Consider the following 20,487-nt stretch of genomic DNA (forward strand, 5'->3'; position numbering starts at 1 on the left):
TTACTGAGTGAGCGTCTCGATCAAAGCGAATCTTTTCATAGACATTATGGAACTCTCCATCTTTGCAACATCACCAAATGTAGAGTAAACTATCAATTTGCGTCCAGGAGAATATTGTTGTTTATTCGTAATTTATTTTCATTTTGGTGTAATCCAGGGGTTCACACACCCCTATGATTTTCATAAAATGGGAAACCTAACTATGTTATAGAGGGCAACTATGTTATAGAGGTCTGCGCGCTAGATATAAGCTACATATTACAATAAAAATAGGCTTTTCATTTTTTCCATTTCCTAATATCACAATGTCGGTTGCATTTTCATCGGCGCGCCCAAGGAGCAAAGGGGAGGTGACACAACAAACTATACAAAAGGTAATGCTATTTCTTTTTGCTCCATTACGTCGTCAAATATGACATATTTTGTCGACTTGAGAGCTTGCATAGTCAGTCAGTGTCAATGGTGGGAAAGTAGTGAACATCAGCACAGAGAAGGCAACTGGTACAGTAGAGCGAGGCAAACAGCGAGGGGATGATATGACACTATTAAAACAGATTGACATTACTCAAAGGCTACTTTTTGTTGTTGTTTCCGTTGCCCCCTAAAACTTCAGTGTGTCTTTCTATGTAAGCTTACATAACGGCTACTATGTTATGCGTTAAAACATCAATGTTGTCTACTAATAGAGCATAAACATCCTAGAAAAATATGCAAGTTTGTTCCGAGTCTGACTGAAATATTGCTTATTCTGGTGCATGCCCTTCATAGGATATTTGTGAACTGTTGCGAGTGATTTTTTTCTTGGATCAATATTGTTTCTTTTGAAAACCATACTCCAAATTGTTACCAAAAATAGCAAGCCGTGACAGAGACGTGAGAGTAGACTAGTGATAATTATTTGGACAGCCAATGAGTGGTAAGAGGCACGTGCACTCGATGAACGGATAGTCTGACATTGGCGACAGAGAGTGATTCATGGAAGGTGTGTGGATTACGGGACAGTTTTGAGCCTACGTGCAACATACTTGGACCTTTGTTAAACCTAGAGGGAATCAGGCAGGCATTGCATTAATTTAGGGTGGCTTTCAAATGTTTTAGGGCATCTGGAAGTATTTTAATCAAACACGGTTAGAGCGCTTAATTTGGATATGCGTACCGTAGTTAATAGAGGACAGCACAGGTTCTCCTTTCTAGTTCACTCTGTTTTTTTTTTGTCACTGATGACGGAATGTTATGATTGGCTGAAGATAATGAAAGACTTGAGTTGCAGGGAAAAAAAGAAACAATGGCTCCGTTCCACTGAAACCGTCTCTTCTGCGACGTTAATGATGCTCCAAGAAAAACATCCGACCCAGATAATTGTGTTGAGCAAGAAAGGGGGGGGGGAGTATTCAGGACAATTTATTATAGTGTAGTAACATTATAGTAAACTACTCTAACGTTTTTTTTTGGTAACACTTTACTTGACACCCAGTGTCATGACACAATCATAATATGTCATAATAGCTGACATAACTTGTCATAACCTGTCATAATATGGTCATGACCCATATATTTACACCTGTTGTGACATACACTATATATACAAAAGTATGTGGACACCCAGTGGATTCAGGTATTTCAGCCACACCTGTTGTTGACAGGTGTATAAAATCGAGCACATAGCCATGCAATCTCCATAGTCAAACAATGGCAGTAGAATGGCCTTACTGGAGAGCTCAGGGACTTTCAACCTGGCACCGTGATATGATGCCACCTTCCCAACATGTCAGTCCACCAATTTCTGCCCTGCTAGAGCTGCTCCAGCCAACTGTAAGTGCAGTTATTGTGAAGTGGAAACATCTAGGAGCATCAACAGCTCAGCCGCGAAGTGGTAGGTCACACAAGCTCACAGAATGGGTCTGCCGAGTGCAGAAGTGCATAGAATGTAGAAATTGTCTGTCCTCGGTTGCAACACTCACTACTGAGTTCCAAACTGCCTCTGGAAGCAATATCAGCCAAATAACTGTTAGTCGGGAGCTTCATGAAATGGGTTTCCATGGCCGAGCAGCTGCACACAAGCCTAAGATCACCATGCGCAATGCAAAACGTCTGCCGGAGTGGTGTAAAGCTCGCCACCATTGGACTCTGGAGCATCTGGAGTGATTAATCACTCTTCACCATCTGGCAGTCCGGCGAACAAATCTGGGTTTGGTGGACGCCAGGAGGACACTACCTCCCCCAATGCAACTGTAAAGCTTGGTGGATGAGGGATAATGGTCTGGGGCTGTTTTTCATGGTTCGTGCTAGGCCCCTTAGTTCCAGTGAAGGGAAATATTAATTCTACAGCATACAATGACATTCTAGCTGATTCTGTGCTTCAAACTTTGTGGCAACAGTTTGGGGAAGAACCTTTCCTGTTTCAGCATGACAATGCCCCCATGCCCAAAGCGAGGTCCATACATAAATGGTTTGTCGAAATCAATGTGGAAGAACTTAACTGGCCTGCACAGAGCCCTGACCTCAACCCCATCAAACACCTTTGGGATGAATTGGAACGCAGACTGCGAGCCAGGCCTAATTGCCCAACATCGGTGTCCGACCTCACTAATGCTCTTGTGGCTGAATGGAAACAAGTCCCCACAGTAATGTTCCAGCATCTAGTAGAAAGCCTTCCCAGAAGAGTGGAGGCTGTTATAGCTGCAAAGGGTGGGCCAACTCCATATTAATCCCCATGATTTTGGAATGAAATGTTCGACAAGTAGGTGTCCACGTACTTTTGGTCATGTAGTGTATATTGCGTTATCTTATGGCTGGTTCTGACACTGACATAAGAGTGTAGGTGTCATTTATTCAAATAATTTATTGGCAGGGAATAACATTTTCTTTGGTTTGAAAGTTTGTTTCTCAAATTCTATGTTACTTTGTGCTGTCATTTTGCCCGGAATAAAAAGTGTGCCTGTTCACAACACTCTGCTCTCCTGCACCTGACTTCACCTCCAATACACACTCCTAACATCTGCTCCTGCATTCATTCCAGTCACCTTATAGCAAGGTGCTCCATCATGCTGGAAAAGGCATTGTTCATCACCAAACTGTTCCTGGATGGTTGGGAGAAGTTGCTCCCGGAGGATGTGTTGGTACCATTCTTTACTCATCGCTGTGTTCTTAGGCAAAATTGTGAGTGAGCCCACTTCCTTGGCTGAGAAGCAACCCAACACATGAATGGTCTCATGATGCTTTGCTGTTGGCATGACACAGGACTGATGGTAGCGCTCACCTTGTCTTCTCCGGACAAGCTTTTTTCCGGATGCCCCAAACAATCGGAAAGGGGATTCATCAGAGAAAATGACTTTACCCCAGTCCTCAGCAGTCCAATCCCTGTACCTTTTGCAGAATATCAGTCTGTCCCTGATGTTTTTCCTGGAGAGAAGTGGCTTCTTTGCTGCCCTTCTTGACACTAGGCCATCCTACAAGTCTTTGCCTCACTGTGCGTGCAGATGCACTCACACCTGCCTGCTGCCATTCCTGAGCAAGCTCTGTACTGGTGGTGCCCCTATCCCGCAGCTGAATCAACTTTAGGAGACGGTCCTGGTGCTTGCTGGACTTTCTTGGGCGCCCTGAAGCCTTCTTCACATCAATTGAACCGTTCTCCTTGAAGTTCTTTATGATCCGATAAATTGTTGATTTAGGTGCAATCTTACTGACATCAATATCCTTGCATGTGAAGCCCTTTTTGTGCAAAGCAATGATGATGGCACTAGTTTCCTTGAAGGTAACCATGGTTGACATAGGAAGAACAATGATTCCAAGCACCACCCTCCCTTAGAAGCTTCCAGGGTGTTATTCAAACTCAATCAGCATGACAGAGTGATCTCCAGCCTTGTCGTCAACACTCACACCTGTGTTAACGAGAGAATCACTGACATGATGTCAGCTGGTCCTTTTGTGGCAGGGCTGAAATGCAGTGGAAATGTTTTTTTGGGATTAATTAATTAATTGCAATTCATCTGATCACTCTTCATAACATTCTGGAGTGTATGCAAATTGCCATCATACAAACTGAGGCAGCATACTGCGTGAAAATTAATATTTGTGTCATTCTCAAAACTTTTGGCCACTACTGTGTGTGTGTGTATGTATATATATATATATATATAATGTGTGTGTCATAACAGTGTTATGACCATATTATAACAGGTTATGCCAGCTGTTATGACATAACGTGTTATGACGCTGTGTGTCAAGTGAGGTGTTACCTTTTTTTTTTACCTCCCAAAGATGCTGGATGAAAATCACCATCTGATACAATATATAATGGATTACCAGAACAAAGGAAAAACAGCAGAATGCACACAGTAGGTGTCACATCTGTCTTCATAGGCCTACTGTTGTGCACATATGCATGTTATAGGTTACTGTATAGCAGATGTTTGCCTGGAAACTCGATGTTGAATTGCATTGAATTCCACTTTGGGCAGAAATTAGTGTTTGCATCAGGAAAGTTTCCTTTCCTGATGTTGAATTAAATTATTTTTTAACATACTTTACCGGTTGTCCGTGCGGTTGGTACTTTTGGCGGTAGGAATGTGAGACAATATATCCACAGGAAAGTATAATTAAATAAACTTTTCAAAGTTCTGATGAATGAATAAATTACTTTTTATTTTCGCATCAAATCGCCAGTTGGCAACCCATCCCTTATGGGATTAATTGACACATAAACAAACAATACAATAATTAACTGTGATAATTCAGTGATAATTGTTCTTCTGGGGTTTTCTGCTGTGCGCATCACATAAAAAGTGAACAAAATTAAAGATAAAAATCAATACATAATAATTAACAAGGTTATCCACACAGTAATTATATCCCTAGAGCAGTAAATAATATACATACATACAATTACATATATACATACACATACCTGTCACGCCTGTTTCCACTCCCCCTCCTTGGCTTGGGAGGCACTCATCCTACGTCAGGCCTCAGCCGGATCGTCAGGGATTTACGTCCAGCCGGCCCGTCAGGCTGCTATGCCTCAGACGGATCACTGGGTTCCCACGCCTCAGCGGGATCGGCAGGCTTTCACGCCCCAGCCGGATCGTCGGGCTCCTATGCCTCAGCTGGCTAGCCAGGCTCCCATGCCTCTCCCGAGAGAGAGAGAGATATTCGATCGGGTTCAAGTCCGGGCTGTGGCTGGGCCACTCAAGGACATTCAGCGACTTGTCCCAAAGCCACTCTTGCATTGTCTGCTTAGGGTTGTTGTGAACCTTCAACCCAGACTGATGTCCTGAGTGCTCTGGAGCAGGTTTTCATCAAGGATTTATCTGTACTTTGCTCCGTTCATCTTTCCCTCGATCTTGACTGGTCTCCCAGTCCCTGCCGCTGAAAATCTTGGTTTCATCAGACCAGAGAATCTTGTTTCTCATGATCTGAGGGTCCTTAAGGTGCCTTTTGGCAAACTCCAAGTGGGCTGTCATGTGCCTTTTACTGAGGAGTGGCTTCCGTCTGGCCACTCTACCATAAAGGCCTGATTGGTGGACTGCTGCAGAGATGGTTGTCCTTCTGGTTCTTAGTCACCTCCCTGACCAAGGCCCTTCTCCCCCTATTACTCAGTTTGGCCAGGCGGCCAGCTCCAAGAAGAGTCTTGATGGTTCCAAACTTCTTCCATTTAAGAATGATGGAGGCAACTGTGTTCTTGGGGACCCTCAATGCTGCAGAATTATTTTGGTACCCTTCCCCAGATCTGTGCCTTGACACAATCCTGTCTCGGAGCTCTATGGACAATTTCTCTGACATGCACTGTAAACTGTGGGACCTTATATAGACAGGTTTGTGCCTTTCCAAATCATGTCCAATCAATTGAAATTACCACAGGTGGTACCACAGTTTTAACGTCAACAGTGAAGAGGCGACTCCGGGATGCTGGCCTTCTAGGCAGAGTTCCTTTGTCCAGTGTCTGTGTTCTTTCACCCATCTTAATCTTTTATTTTTATTGGCCAGTCTGAGATATGGCTTTTTCTTTGCAACTCTGCCTAGAAGGCCAGCATCCCGGAGTCGCCTCTTCACTGTTAAAGTTGAGACTGGTGTTTTGCGGATACTATTTAATGAAGCTGCCAGTTGAGGACTTGTGAGGTGTCTGTTTCTCAAACTAGACACTCTAATGTACTTGTCCTCTTGCTCAGTTGTGCACCAGGGCTTCCCACTCCTCTTTCTATTCTGGTTAGAACCAGTTCTGTGAAGGGATTAGTACACAGCGTTGTACAAGATCTTCAGTTTCTTGGCAATTTCTCGCATGGAATAGCCTTCCTTTCTCAGAACAAGAATAGACTGATGAGTTTCAGAAGAAAGTTATTTGTTTCTGGCCATTTTGAGTCTGTAATCGAACCCACAAAAGCTGATGCTCCAGACATTCAACTAGTCTAAAGAAGGCCAGTTGTATTGCTTCTTTAATCAGAACAACAGATTTCAGCTGTGCTAACATAATTGCAAAAGTGTTTTCTAATGATCAATTAGCTTTTTAAAATGATAAACTAATGATAAGCTAACACAACGTGCCATTGGAACACAGGAGTGATGGTTGCTGATAATGAGCCTCTGTACGCCTATGTAGATATTCCATAAAAAATCTGCCGTTTCCAGCTACAATAGTCATTTACAACATTACCAATGTCTACACTGATTAATGTGATGCTATTTTAATGGACAAAAAATGTGCTTTTCTTTAAAAAACAAGGACATTTCTAAGTGACCCCAACCTTTTGAACGGTACAGTATGTAAATAAGGTATTTCTGTTTTCTATTTTAAATAAATGTTCAAACATTCTGAAAACCTGTTTTCATTTTCTCATTATTGGGTATTGTGTGTAGTTTGAAGATTATATATTTTTTGTGAATTAATTTAAGAATAAGGCTGTAATGTAACAAAATGTGGAAAAAGTCAAGGGGTCTGAATACTTTTCAAATGCACTGTACATATACACATACAGTTGAAGTTGGAAGTTTACATACACTTTAGCCAAATACATTTTATCTCAGTTTTTCACAATTCCTGACATTTAATCCTAGTAAAAAAATCCCTGTTTTAGGTCAGTTAGGATCACCACTTTATTTTATGAATGTGAAATGTCAGAATAATAGTAGAGAGAATGATTTATTTAAGTTTTTTTTCCATCACATTCCTTGTGGGTCAGAAGTTTACATACATTAAATTAATATTTGGTAGCATTGCCTTTAAATTGTTTAACTTAGGTCAAATGTTTAGGGTAGACTTCCACAAGCTTCCCACAATAAGTTGGGTGAATTTTGGCACATTCCTCCTGACAGAGCTGGTGTAACTGAGTCAGGTTTGTAGGCCTTTTTGCTCGCACATGCTCTTTCAGTTCTGCCCATACATTTTCTACAGGATGAGGTCAGGGCTTGACTTTGTTGTCCTTAAGCCATTTTCCACACTTTGAAAATATGCTTGGGGTCATTGTCCATTTGGAAGACCCATTTACGACCAAGCTTTAGCTTCCTGACTGATGTCTTGAGATGTTGCTTCAATATATCCACATAATTTTCCATCCTCATGATGCCATCTATTTTGTGAAGTGCACCAGTCCCTCCTGCAGCGAAGCACCCCCACAACATGATGCTGCCACCCCTGTGCTTTACAGTTGGGATGGTGTTCTTCGGCTTGCAAGCCTCCCCCTTTTTCCTCCAAACATAACGATTGTCATTATGGCCAAACAGTTCTATTTTTGTTTCATCAGACCAGAGGACATTTCTCCAAAAGCTATGATATTTGTCCCCATTTGCAGTTCTTTGTCCCCCAAACTGTAGTCTGGCTTTTTTTATGGTGGTTTTGGAGCAGTGGCTTCTTCCTTGCTGAGCGGCCTTTCAGGTTATGTCGATATAGGACTCGTTTTACTGTGGATATAGATACTTTTGTACCTGTTTCCTCCAGTATCTTCACAAGGTCCTTTGCTGTTGTTCTGGGATTGAATTGCACCAAAGTACGTTAATCTCTAGGAGACAGAACACGTCTCCTTCCTGAGCGGTATGACGGCTGCGTGGTCCTATGGTGTTTATACTTGCGTACTGTTGTTTGTACAGATGAATGTGGTACCTTCAGGCATTTGGAAATTGCTCCCAAGGATGAACCAGACTTGTGGAGGTTTACAATTTTTTTTCTGAGGTCTTGGCTGATTTCTTTTGATTTTCCCATGATGTCAAGCAAAGAGGCACTGAGTTTGAAGGTAGACCCTGAAATACATCCACAGGTACACCTCCAATTGACTCAAATGATGTAAATTAGCCTATCAGAAGCTTCTAAAGCCATGACATAATTTTCTGGAATTTTCCAAGCTGTTTAAAGGCACAGTCAACTTAGTATATGTAAACTCCTGACCCACTGGAATTGTGATACAGTGAAATAATCTGTCTGTAAACAATTGTTGGAAAAATTACTTGTGTCATGCACAAAGTATATGTTCTACCCGACTTGCCAAAACTATAGTTTGTTGACAAGCAATTTGTGGAGTGGTTGAAAAACGAGTTTTAATGACTCCAACTTAAGTGCATGTAAACTTCCGACTTCAACTGTACATACATGCGTTGGCGATTTTAGTATGTAAATCTTGGTGGGGGAAAAAAAAGAAGGTTGGATGCATGCGAGCAAAGCCACTCCACAATACAACACTAAACAATATAGGAATTGCACTCTAACTTTGACATTTTGGGCCCACAAACGGTTAGGGCCTACATAAAGCTGTCCCAACAGCAGTCCCAAAGTCTTACCACTGCTCCACCTGGCTATCAGTGGTGCCTTGTCTGGCAGCAAAACAGTTCAGTTCATTCAGCCTCATTTACTGCCATTAACAAGGGGCATATAAGCAGACAATGAAAGCTCTTACAATATTCTATGTTTACATTTCTCTAAAACAGGTTAAAGGCTACATGTGCACCACCAAGTCAGAACAGTAGGCGTAATTAAATTATTTGGGTGAGATGAGATGAGAGAGGCCTGTAATTTTCATCATAGGTACACTTCAACTATGACAGACAAAATGAGGGGGAAAAATCCAGAAAATCACATTGTAGGATTTTTAATTTATTTATTTGCAAATTTTGTCTGTCATAGTTGAAGTGTACCTATGAGGAAAATTACAGGCCTCTCATCTTTTTAAGTGGGAGAACTTGCACATTGGTGGCTGACTAAATACTTTTTTGCCCCACTGTACATACATACATACATACATACATACATACATACATAAATACATACATATACAGTACCAGTTAAAGGTTTGGACACACCTACTCATTCAAGGGTTTTTCTTTATTTTTATTATTTTCTAATTTGCAGAATAATAGTGAAAACATCAAAACTATTGAATAACACATGGAATCAGGTAGTAACCAAAAGTGTTAAATATTTTGATGACAGCTTTGCCCACTTTTGACAATCTCTCAACCAGCTTCATGAGGAATGCTTTTCCAACAGTCTGGAAGGAGTTTCTACATATGCTGAGCACTTGTTGGCTGCTTTTCCTTCACTCTGTAGTCCAGCTCATCCCAAACCATGTCAATTGGATTGAGGTCGGGTGATTGTGGAGGCCAGGTCATCTGATGCAGCACCATCACTCTACTTATTTGTCAAATAGCCCTTACACAGCCTGAAGGTGTGTTTTTGGTCACTAAGCGCAAACCAAAAATCTCAAATTTGTATTTCCACCAGTCAAATGTCCATTGCTCGTGTTTCTTGGCCCAGGCAGGTCTCTTCTTCGACCATGAAGGCCTGATTTACGCAGTCTCCTCTGAACAGTTGATGTTGAGATGTCTCTGTTACTTTTATTCTGTGAAGTATTTATTTGGGCTGCAATCTAATGAACTTATCCTCTGCAGCAGAGGTAACTCTGGGTCTTCCTTTCCTGTGGCGGTCCTCAGTTTCATAATGGCACTTGGTTTTTGCAACTGCACTTGAAAGTTCTTGACATTTTCCGAATTGACTTACCTTCATGTCTTAAAGTAATGGACTGTCGTTTCTCTTTGCTTATTTCAGCTGTTCTTGCCATAATATGGACTTGGTCTTTTACCAAAAAGGGCTATCTTCTGTATACCACCCCTACCTTGTCACAACACAACTGATTGTCTCAAATGCATTAACTTTTAACAAGGCACACCAGTTAATTGAAATGCATTACAGGTGACTACCACATAAAGCTGGTTGAGAGAATGCCAAGAGTGTGCAAAGTTGTCATCAAGGTAAAGGGTGCCTACTTTAAATATATTTTGATTTATTTAAAACTTTTTTGGTTAGTACATGATTCCATATGTGTTATTTAATAGTTTTGATGTCTTCACTATTATTCTACAATGTAGAAAATAAGAAAAATTAAGAAAAACCCTTGAATGAGTAGGTTTGTCCAAACTTTTTACTGGTACTGTACATATGTATACATATACTTACTGTACACGGTATACATACACATACATACATAACATCTACAGAAAAATTAAACAAGGCATTTGAACTGTCTATCATTTCAATAATGCGCAGAACCTTGTAAACACATGCAAGAGTTCAAGAAAGTATGCATGTTTCTGTAGATGTATGTTTATCTTGTACACATGCTTCAGGTGATAGAAATTTGAACGCCCTACCAGCGCTTTGAAAGTTGTGTAGTTATACTTTCCTGTGGATATATTGTCTCACATTCCTACAACCAAAAGGACCAACCGCGCGGACAAATGGTAAAGTACTTTAAAATGGTATTTTATTCAACATTCTGGCTTGTAGAGATCGTGAGAGGAAACTTTCCTGATTGAAACGCTCATTTCTACCCGACATAGAACGTAGTTCAACGTCAGGTTTCCAGTCAAAGCAGATGTATACTTGGATGAAGATGTTTTAAGCATGAAGATAGTATATCACAGGTTAATGATAGTCATTATGTTAAAGTCTTTCTGTGCTTTGATAGGTATCAGCAGATTCTTCACAGAAACCTGGTCTATCTGGCCACGATAGCAGATTCTAATCAGAACATGCAGTCACTGTTACCTGCGGTAAGTCTGCATGGAGTTACGCAATTTAGTCATTTTTTTCTCTCTCTCTCTCTCGTTATCTCTCAATTTCTCTCACCACACACCTCTCTTTTAATGTCTTTCTTCCTCCCTCACCCTTAGAGCTGCTATTTTTCTGTAACACAATTCTCGAGAGATGTAAATTCACATCTCTCCTCTCTTTCTTTTTTGCCAGCCTCCTACCCCTAACATGGGGAGTATGGGTCCTGGAGGGATGGGGCAGAACGGGGGCAGTGGGCCCATACACTCCCAGAGTAACCTCAACGACGCCATGACACCTGGCCTGCCCCCCCCCTCCATGATGCAGAGTCAGATGAGCAATGGTGAGACCCCCATCTCCACACACGAACACACACACACACCTCCATCCACACACACTCACACACCTTTGTCTGTACGTGTGTACGTGTGTACAATCTCACTGCTGGTTTCTCTGCTCAACTGACTGTCTGCTGCATTGTCTGTCTGTCTGCCCCTCCAATTCACCCCCCTATAGCTTGGCAGCATCTCGGATCTCAAGTCTTCTCATCTCTGCAGACATCATTTTATGGGTGCATATTGATAGTTTAAAGTGGCTTCTTATTCTAATATCTTCATAATCTTCTTCAGCTGCACTGATCCCTTAAGACAGGATAAATGGATGCAATTTGGCAGATGCTAACTGTGCATTTACTTTCACCTGGCCAGTTCTCTCATGGTATTGCACATTAAGGAATGGAAAAATGGAGAGGAAGCCACTTTAGACTATTGAGATGCACCTTTATGTATCCATACAGGTCTTTTTCCTCTTGTCAATCTGTCCCTCCTTGTTTCCACTAATTCTTCTCTCGTTAAGTGTCTCTGCATAATCTCAGCACCCCAAACCTCTTAATTTAGTCCTACACAAGCCTCCTGTGGTGTAGCGATGAACTGAATGTGGTTCGTTTCCGTGGTGCCTGTGGCCATGGTGGCATTACGTGTGCCTCAGGGTCCGGCTGCTTTGACTGCTCAGTGTGTTGTCAGGCCCCAGCCACGCTCCCATGCAGCAGCAGCAGCAGCATGCGGGTCAGACACAGCCGGCTGGGCCCTCCTCCACGTCCCTCAGCCTGCCGGCCAGCACCCACAGCTCAGCCTTGGGCTACAGCCACCCCGTGCCCCCCTCTTCCCAGGGCAGCATGATCCAGGGGCCTGGCCCAAGCCCAGGCTACGGTTCTTCCTCTTCTTCCTCCTCCCGCAGCAACCTCAACATGCAGTCCAACCCAGGTGAGCCAGGTGCAGAGGAACCAGAGACCAAGGACCAGTGGCATAGCAATACGCCATCAAAGCCAATGATATTCAATAATTGAAAACACAATTCCTTTGGAAATACATGATTTCTAATTTGGCTGTTCTATTTTGCTTGCCTCTAGTGAGTCTTGTTGCTAAGTACGTTACTAGTGAATGACGAGTCCATTCCTAGCTCAGGGAGTGTGATTGGCCAGCCCCCACTACAGTAAATGTCAGAGCTCTGGAGGGGAAGGGGGGATGATCAAGGAGAAAGGGAAGCTGAGAGGATGAACATTGGAGGATGAATCTTAGACTGAAAGATGTGAATCTGAGAGTGGAGTGTATTCTGGAGTTTGCGTGAGGTTGTAGTTTTGGCCTAGCTCTCAGCAGGGCAAAGAGAGGGAGGGAGCGATAGGGAGTTGTGCTCTCTCTGAGGATTCTAGAAAATTACGATTGTAATGATTTAGACAGGACACCAGTGAATGATTGACTGATCCAGGGAACCCTGAAGGTATTCCACCTCCACAACTCTTCCACATCGTTCTCTATAACCTCCCTTCTCTTCCCTAGCTTTGAGAAAACCTTTTCTAGTCTTTATACGCTTGAACTTCACAATCCATAACCTCTGAATATCGCATTGTCCCGTATGAACGACAAGAAGATCCAAACATATTCAGTTCATCAGACTGTTAGGCATCCCCTTCCTCCCTCTGGAGTCTAGTATCGTCCCCAATCCCAGTCACCACCCTGCTTCAGGCTCTCCTCTCCTGACCTCTAACCCCTGACATGCATCCCTGCAGCCCGCCCTCGTCTCCCTGGTTGTCAATGTGTATTTATCTCTGTTTTATGCACTGACCCCTCTCTGGCTTCTTTTGCATTTACTGCAGAGATTTACTCCCCCAATTTCTGTTCTGGTTATGAATGATGACGACAATAATGAAGACGATGATGATGTTGACATTGGGTGTGTGTGTTGATGTATAAGATCTCACCCTATAACGGCCCTTCCCCCCACCATCCTCTAGTCTCCATGATGCAGCAGCCTCATTACCCGTCGTCCCAGACTGGGGCCGGGCAGCAGCACTACCAGGGCCAACAGACTGCTATGGGCATGTTGGGGCAGAGCGGACAAGGCAACAGTATGGTGAGCCAGAGGCCCATGGGGACTTACCGACCCACACAGCAAGGTAGGGACCATGTCTTTCTCTGTGTTCCTACAGGCTGCTGCGTTTTGGTTAAGGGCTGCAGGGGCATGCTAAGTCTGCAGGGATGCATGTGGCTCACTGTGGTCTATCGGTGGAGAAGATGGCTGTATGGTTTTGGGTGTAGGTGATTACTTGTGAAAGATGTAGCCAAAGTGAATGCAAAGGACATGGATGTGGGGTGAAACTTTGAGATGTTAATAGTTAGCAGGCGTTTAGGAAGTGTGCGCCTAAAAAACAGACTATGATATGTAGGGTGGATGTAATCTGTCAATGATGCACGTACGTTACCATGGTATCGCAGGTGTGTAGCCTAGAGGATCTGACCTATGGTAATGGTCTGCCAATGACTTTAGGAAGAAGCAGACTGAAGATTTATGGCTGTTGTCACTTGGAGTCCCAGTCTCTGTAAATCACTTTACCCACGCTGTGTCAGCATGTGCCTAAAAATAGTCCCCCAACATCCCCTTGTTTGGTGTGGGATGTGGGCTAGACACGTTCCTCACAGAGACTCGTCAGTAGCTTGTCTGTACTGGATTTCTGAGACACTGTCTCCAGGGCAACAGAGGTCACTAGCCCTGGGTTGTATGTTGTGACTTACCCTGGTCTTATCCCAGCTTGTCCAGGTACAGTCACTGGGTCCTGTCTACATGGACTGTATTGTTCTGACTCCGAGTTGGGTTAAGTGACCAGCTCACAAGCCATCCTCTGATTGGTCGAATGATTGTTGCTTAGGCTCTTCTCTCGACTGTGTCTGGTGATATTGGGTATTGTATTGTCGGATATCACGCTTGGAGATTGTCTTTCTAACACTGTCAGACTTTTTTTGTGGCAAATTGTTGCCGGTGTGTAGTTTATCTCTGACAATGGATATTTATCAATGGGACATTTAAGCCTTTCTTTTGCCATGGAAGATGCTTTCTTCTCTAGCTGTTGACTGCTGTGATAATGGTCCTTTTGCATTACGTCAAAGGATCAATATGTTATAGAATATTTATATTTTGCGAGACTGTGAGTTTCTATCTTGCAGATATAACGATATTTCCAGCAATACATTTGGCAACAGAAAGAAATATATTTTTTTGAGTTGGTAGTTTGTGATGTAAAAGGAAGGAATGGCATCTGTAGTTTTTGCAGACCACCAACAACACCACCACCAACAACACCACCAATACCAACACCACCAATAACACCACCAACACCACTGCTTTCTCATGTGATTGACCCGCTCAGATTTCTGAAAACTTCCATCTCTGTCATTGATCTTTTCAGAAAGTAATATTTATTTTAATTCTCATAGGAATCTATAATTTTTCAGATCATGGTTTGGATAGGGCTGAATATTCTGAAATGAGAATGATTAGACTAAAATGGCAGCCAAAATCCTTCAGTTCTTTGATGCATTTTCTTCCCAACACAAACATTATCAATTCACATTTCAGATAGAGTAGGGAATAGCCATCCTTCGGAACAAAATAAGTGAAAACCAGAATACGTGGGTTTCAACAAAGAGACTTCAGTCTACTTACCGCCTCCTACACTATCATGTATTCAGTCTAATTCTACTTGAACTTCAGTCATTCAACCACAAAAAAGCTTCTCATGACATCATTAGCACCCATATGACGCCACTTCTCCTCTCTCTCACTCTCATACGCACAGACACACACTCATGCACATACTAATGCACGCAGGCACGCATTGTGCATCTCTCACTCTCGTGCCTCTCGTTCTCTCTCACACTCACACACATTATGCTATTCTATCCTCATGGGGAGCTATTTTCCCTAACCTTAACCCCAGCCCTAAACCTAACTAGAGTAACCACTTACTCTAATTGTAACCCTAACCGCTATTCTTAAAATAGCCTTTGTCTTCATGGGGATGTGGGAAATGTCCCCACAAGGAAGAATTGTCCTTGTTTTACCTTACTTGTAGGGACTTTGGGGGATTTAAGGATTCAACCCTAACTCCTAAACCTAATTATAATCCTAAACCTAACCCCTAAGCCTAAAATAGTCATTTTCCTTCTTGGGACTTGTGAAAGGTCCCCACATGTCTGAATTCTCCTTGTTTCATTATCCTTGTGAGGACTTCTGGTCCCCACAAAGATAGAAGAACCAACACACTTTTGTTTTACTATCCTTGTGGGGACCAAACAATTGAATAACAAATCCTATTTTACCTAACCCTTAAGCCCTAACCCTAACTCCTAAACCTAACTCCTAATTCTAACCCCCAAGCCTAAAATAGTAATTTTCCTTCATGGAACCAGTGAAATGTTCACACTGAATTTTCCTTGTTTACTATTCTTGTGAGGACTTCTGGTCCCCAGAAGGATAGTAAAACCAAACACACAGACACTCCCCTCCAACTCTCCAACTCCCAAAGTGTCCTGGCCCAGCCTCCTTTAGTCACCAACAGAGCCCCATTGGTCGGACCAGCTGATTAACCAATCCTGGTGTCGCCTGTCTTGCAGGATGTGCACTGCAGTACATGGGACAAGACGAGTTCTACGGAGAGCAGTATGGACACACTCAGAGCTCCAGTGAGCCCATAAACCAGCAGTATTACCCTGATGGTAATCATTCAGAGCCTTGACCCTCACACACACAACCACACCTTTCAGACATCTCAATCACACACACACATATACATGCCTTCCCGTCTGTGTTATCCCACTGCCCTGTCTTCAGCGCTGAACTCAATAAATCAATCCTCTGGCTTCTTGTCTTTTCTTTATCTTCTTGTGGGAGTTTAATGGGAGTCTTTTGTACGGTCATAATATGGATGGATTATGATTGTTATGGCAAAGTGCAGAGGTTGGTCCCAGAACTGTTACCTCCTGGTGTGTCTCTGTTAATAGTGTTCCCCTTTGGTGTACCTAAACTTGCAGTTGGTCCCAGAGATTTCCCAAAGCCCCAACTGATTGTAGGGTGTTTGTGTGTGCTTTGTTTAAATGTGAGTTTGAGTGTCCGAGGCACGGCAAATGTCTGTTTGTGCTCTTGTCATCTTATGGGTGCACACCTATGTATGTATAAGCTTTATGAACTGTGAGAGGACCAGGCTCTCTAGCATATGTGTGAGGATCCACATTGTTTATTATAGAGTTTAGGGTTTTGGCACGTGCTCATTCCTGCCCACTCCAGGTCATGGCGAGTACTCCTACCAACAGTCGTCCTATGGCGAACAGGGCTATGAGAGGCCCTTTGACGAGTCCTCACAGCACTACTACGAAGGAGGTATGTTCCCAAACCACATCAGACTCATGCCTAATAAGCATAAAGGTTGTGATAGTATTGTAGCTGCTAGCTATCTGCCACACTAGGCCTAATCTCAGACGCCCAGAAGTAAAATATAGCAGATGCTTGATTACTATTTATGTTATGTGCATCTGTCCACGAGGAACTACAGTCCGCTTAATACAAGTCTGAAGTCAATCTTGAAGTAGTTACATCCCTACTTCTGACCCCCAGGCAACTCCCAGTACAGTCAGCAGCAAGCCCAGTACCAGCATGGCTCAGGTCAGCAGCAGCCCTTCAGCCAACAACAGTACCCCTCACAGCAGGGCTACAGCACACAGCAACAGGGCTATGGTAAGGAACACACACACAGGTGCGCACTTGCCTATGTTTTGCTATGGACATGTTGATGCAGATGGTTGGGAATTGAACATTAAATCAGTAAATTGTTATTTTGAGAAGATGATTGTTTTACTGTTACATCTGTCAGAGTGATTGAATACTTGGTTGATTGACTGATTTGGTCTCCAGGTCCAGGTCAGGGTGCGTCGTCCCATTACTCCCAGTACCAGCAGGGTCAGGGCCAGCAGTATAGCTCCTACCGCTCCTCCCAGGCTGCCCCTGGGGCACAGACACAGAGGCCCTACGCTTACGAACAGGTACAGCTACAGCTACCCCTGACCCCACGTTTTGAGGAGGACGGTGCTGTCCAACCAAACATTGGGTAAATTGGGCAACTCACACCGCAAATTACCACAATGGCGATGCCCATGGGTTGCTTTTAATCATGAGAAAGTATTAATGATCGAAAGTATTCCCCATCTCATGCTGACCTGAAATGACTAAAGATTTGTGCTTTCTTTTCTACCTCCCACTCCCTTAGGGTCAATATGGAAACTACCAGCAATAAGGCACCACCTCCTGGGCAAACTGGTGGACAGGTTAGGCAAGGGAACAGTTCTGTGAATGCCCCTTAACAGTCATGTGTAAACCAGTCTGAGTAAATGAGTTAGATTAAGCTCTGAATCCTTTTAGTTTGCTGAGAGACAGATTAGAAGGCTAGAATATCAGCTCCATTGTCCGCTTGTTCACTATTTTCTAGCTAAGTAGAGGTTAACTGGTTCAGGAGATCCTGTATGAAGCACCTCTCATCTCTGCTTTCTCTCCTCACCCTCTATAAGAGGCTTTGAATTAGGGGGGTATCTGGTAACAAATCGGGGCATCCTCAATAGTATTATTATATAAACATGGGCACTATATGTGTTTTAAACTCATGTGAAATTTTAAACCTGCCTCTAAATGTCTTCCTTCCTTGGTCTGTGACCTCTATCAGCCTCTACCTGGCTCCTCATATCCTCCCTTTCTGTCTTTGTCTTTCACAGGGTGCACAATACAAGTGCTATCCTCTCTTTAAGAATGTAATTGGAAATGTGCCAATTAGGTTGTTCACATTTACATAAGATTGATCTAATATAATACATTCAGCATCTATTATTCATTGTAGAGAATAACTTAGAGTTGAGTCTTGATAAGTGTACTTTGATTAAGGTGAAAATGGGGCTTGTCGGTGGTGTTCAACCTGTCTTCAGGTTGTGTTTTTTTAAATCTGTGAAGTTGTGTAGGTCAGTGTGTGGTGTGACCGACTGTTTTGTGTTAACACTCTCTTTGTGTAAGAAGAACCAATGTTTTAGTAAGGTAATAGACACAATAGCTGGTGAATTGACAAGTGTGCATCAACTACACTACATTGCCAAAAGTATGTGGACACCTGCTCATCGAACAGACTGCCAGATGGTGAAGCGTGATTCATCACTCCAGAGAACGTGTTTCCACTGCTCCAGAGTCCAATGGCGGTGAACTTTATACCACTCCAGCCGACGCTTTGCATTGCACATGTTGATCTTAGGCTTGTGTGCGGCTGCTCGACCATGGAAACCAATTTCATGAAGCTCCCGATGAACAGTTATTGTGCTGACGTTGCTTCCAGAGGCAGTTTGGAACTCAGTAGTGAAGTGTTGCTCGACTTTATACACCTGTCAGCAACGGGTGTGGCTAAAATAGCTGAATCCACTAATTTGATGGGGTCCACATACTTTTGTATATATAGTGTATCAACACCATCATAATCTCATCACATAATACAGTATGGAAAATCCATGTCCATGATCAACCCCTTTTGTTCATTCTTAAATTTGGTCTGATTGCCTTTCTATTTTTTAACTAAGTGTTTTTTTAAATTAGGCTAAATCATTTAACTTTTATATGGTATATTGGAACTTTTTCCATCCTATATTTATTTATCAATATACAATTAATTTTATTTAATTATCAGATGTTTCAGTATTTATTATTCTGTTTCTTTCTCTGTAATGCACTTTTATTTATCATAGTGTCATTCAAGTTGTTTCTAAGAAATGATTTCCAAACAGAAGAATGTGTTTGGCAATCGGTACAACACCTTTTCAATACGAGCAATACAGTCAGTCATTGGAGCAGAGTGATATTATCAGTAGGCTTGTAATTAGATTTTCTGTGTGCTACCACACATTTTTGAGTCTATAGCCTATTAGAGTACAAAAATGAAAGTCTTTATTAGCCTTGTGTCTTGTTGAATACATAACCCAAAGTATTATTGTTGCCAATTGGGTTTGGATTTTGCTTCAACTGTCTTAGCCCATATGAATGGATTTTTCATTTAAAAAAATTACGTTCTTACGAAATTGATGTAGTCATAGCCTATGTCTGTGAGTGCATATGACATACTGACATATTTGGTTTGCCAAAGTTTGCCATTTGTCTTGCTCAATTGACTATATTTGACGTGATCATAGATCAAGTTCGGGGTAAGGCCTTAGTGTTTTAGAAGACAATTGTCAAATCAGTTTGTCACACAAACACATTGCCTTATTATTTATTGACAAAGTACAATAAAGAGATTTTGTAAAAAGATTTTGTGGTGGTTTTTATTTACCTCAAAAGATTTTATCATTTTTGAAAATCATGGTATGCTTTGTTGTATAGGCCACCATTAATATATCCTCTGTAATAATCGTAGTAATGTCAGACTAGAACTCTCCTATATGGTGCTGAAATGATATGAATCTCATAAGGGGACAGCACAAGTCATTACACCTGGAAGTTGCCATAACTTACCAAGACAGTGGGAATATCTGGCTGTCAAACAGCTCACCTGTATGTTAAATTAACTATACAGTGACAATCATAGGCTTCTTTTAATTGCATAATAATGTATTATTATCCCTAGCCGTGTCCTCAGAGCATGTGCAGACCAGCTGGCTAGAGTGTTTCCAGACCTATTCAATCTCTCCCTATCCCAGTCTGCTGTCCCCACTTGCTTCAAGATGTCCACCATTGTCCCTTTACCCAAGAAAGCAAAGGTAACTGAACTAAATGACTATCGCCCCGTAGCACTCACTTATGTCATCATGAAGTGCTTTGAGAGGCTAGGTAAGGATCATATCACCTCCACATTACCTGATACTCTAGACCCACTTAAATTTGCATACCGCCCCAATAGATCCACAGACAATACAATTGCAGTCACACTGCCCTATCTCATCTGGACAAGAGTAGTCCCTGTGAATAGTCCCTGCGAATAACATCTAATAGTCCCCGTGATATGCAACTGTTCAGAGAAGTCAGGAACCAATACACACAGTCAGACAGGAAAGCAAAGGCTAGCTTTTTCAAAGAGAAATTTGCATCCTGTAGCTCTAACTCCAAAAAGT

The 20,487-nt window shown here is 42.4% G+C and overlaps 1 protein-coding gene across 15 annotated transcripts in view; it reads left to right on the plus strand.

The window, feature by feature from the left end:
* Positions 1 to 19,685, plus strand: part of LOC110492391 (calcium-responsive transactivator) — a 21,590-nt gene extending 1,905 nt beyond the window's left edge. The window contains exons 1-11 of one of the 15 annotated variants that reach the window (XM_021566662.3): positions 24 to 374; positions 4,261 to 4,337; positions 10,947 to 11,031; positions 11,225 to 11,372; positions 12,052 to 12,291; positions 13,320 to 13,481; positions 15,976 to 16,077; positions 16,646 to 16,738; positions 16,973 to 17,092; positions 17,270 to 17,462; positions 17,622 to 19,685. In XM_021566662.3, coding sequence (XP_021422337.1) covers positions 306 to 374; positions 4,261 to 4,337; positions 10,947 to 11,031; positions 11,225 to 11,372; positions 12,052 to 12,291; positions 13,320 to 13,481; positions 15,976 to 16,077; positions 16,646 to 16,738; positions 16,973 to 17,092; positions 17,270 to 17,462; positions 17,622 to 17,715 — 1,383 coding nt within the window. In that variant the 5' untranslated portion in view covers positions 24 to 305 and the 3' untranslated portion in view covers positions 17,716 to 19,685. Of the gene's footprint in view, positions 1 to 23; positions 375 to 4,260; positions 4,338 to 10,946; positions 11,032 to 11,224; positions 11,373 to 12,051; positions 12,292 to 13,319; positions 13,482 to 15,975; positions 16,078 to 16,645; positions 16,739 to 16,972; positions 17,093 to 17,269; positions 17,463 to 17,621 lie in introns of those variants that run through there. The other 14 variants (XM_021566665.3, XM_021566663.3, XM_021566664.3 and 11 more) reach the window with 14 other exon arrangements.
* Positions 19,686 to 20,487: the final 802 nt, after the last annotated feature.

This window comes from Oncorhynchus mykiss, chromosome 16 (assembly GCF_057628025.1).
Source record: "Oncorhynchus mykiss isolate SJ-2025 chromosome 16, ASM5762802v1, whole genome shotgun sequence".
NCBI classification, from domain to species: Eukaryota; Metazoa; Chordata; class Actinopteri; order Salmoniformes; family Salmonidae; genus Oncorhynchus; species Oncorhynchus mykiss.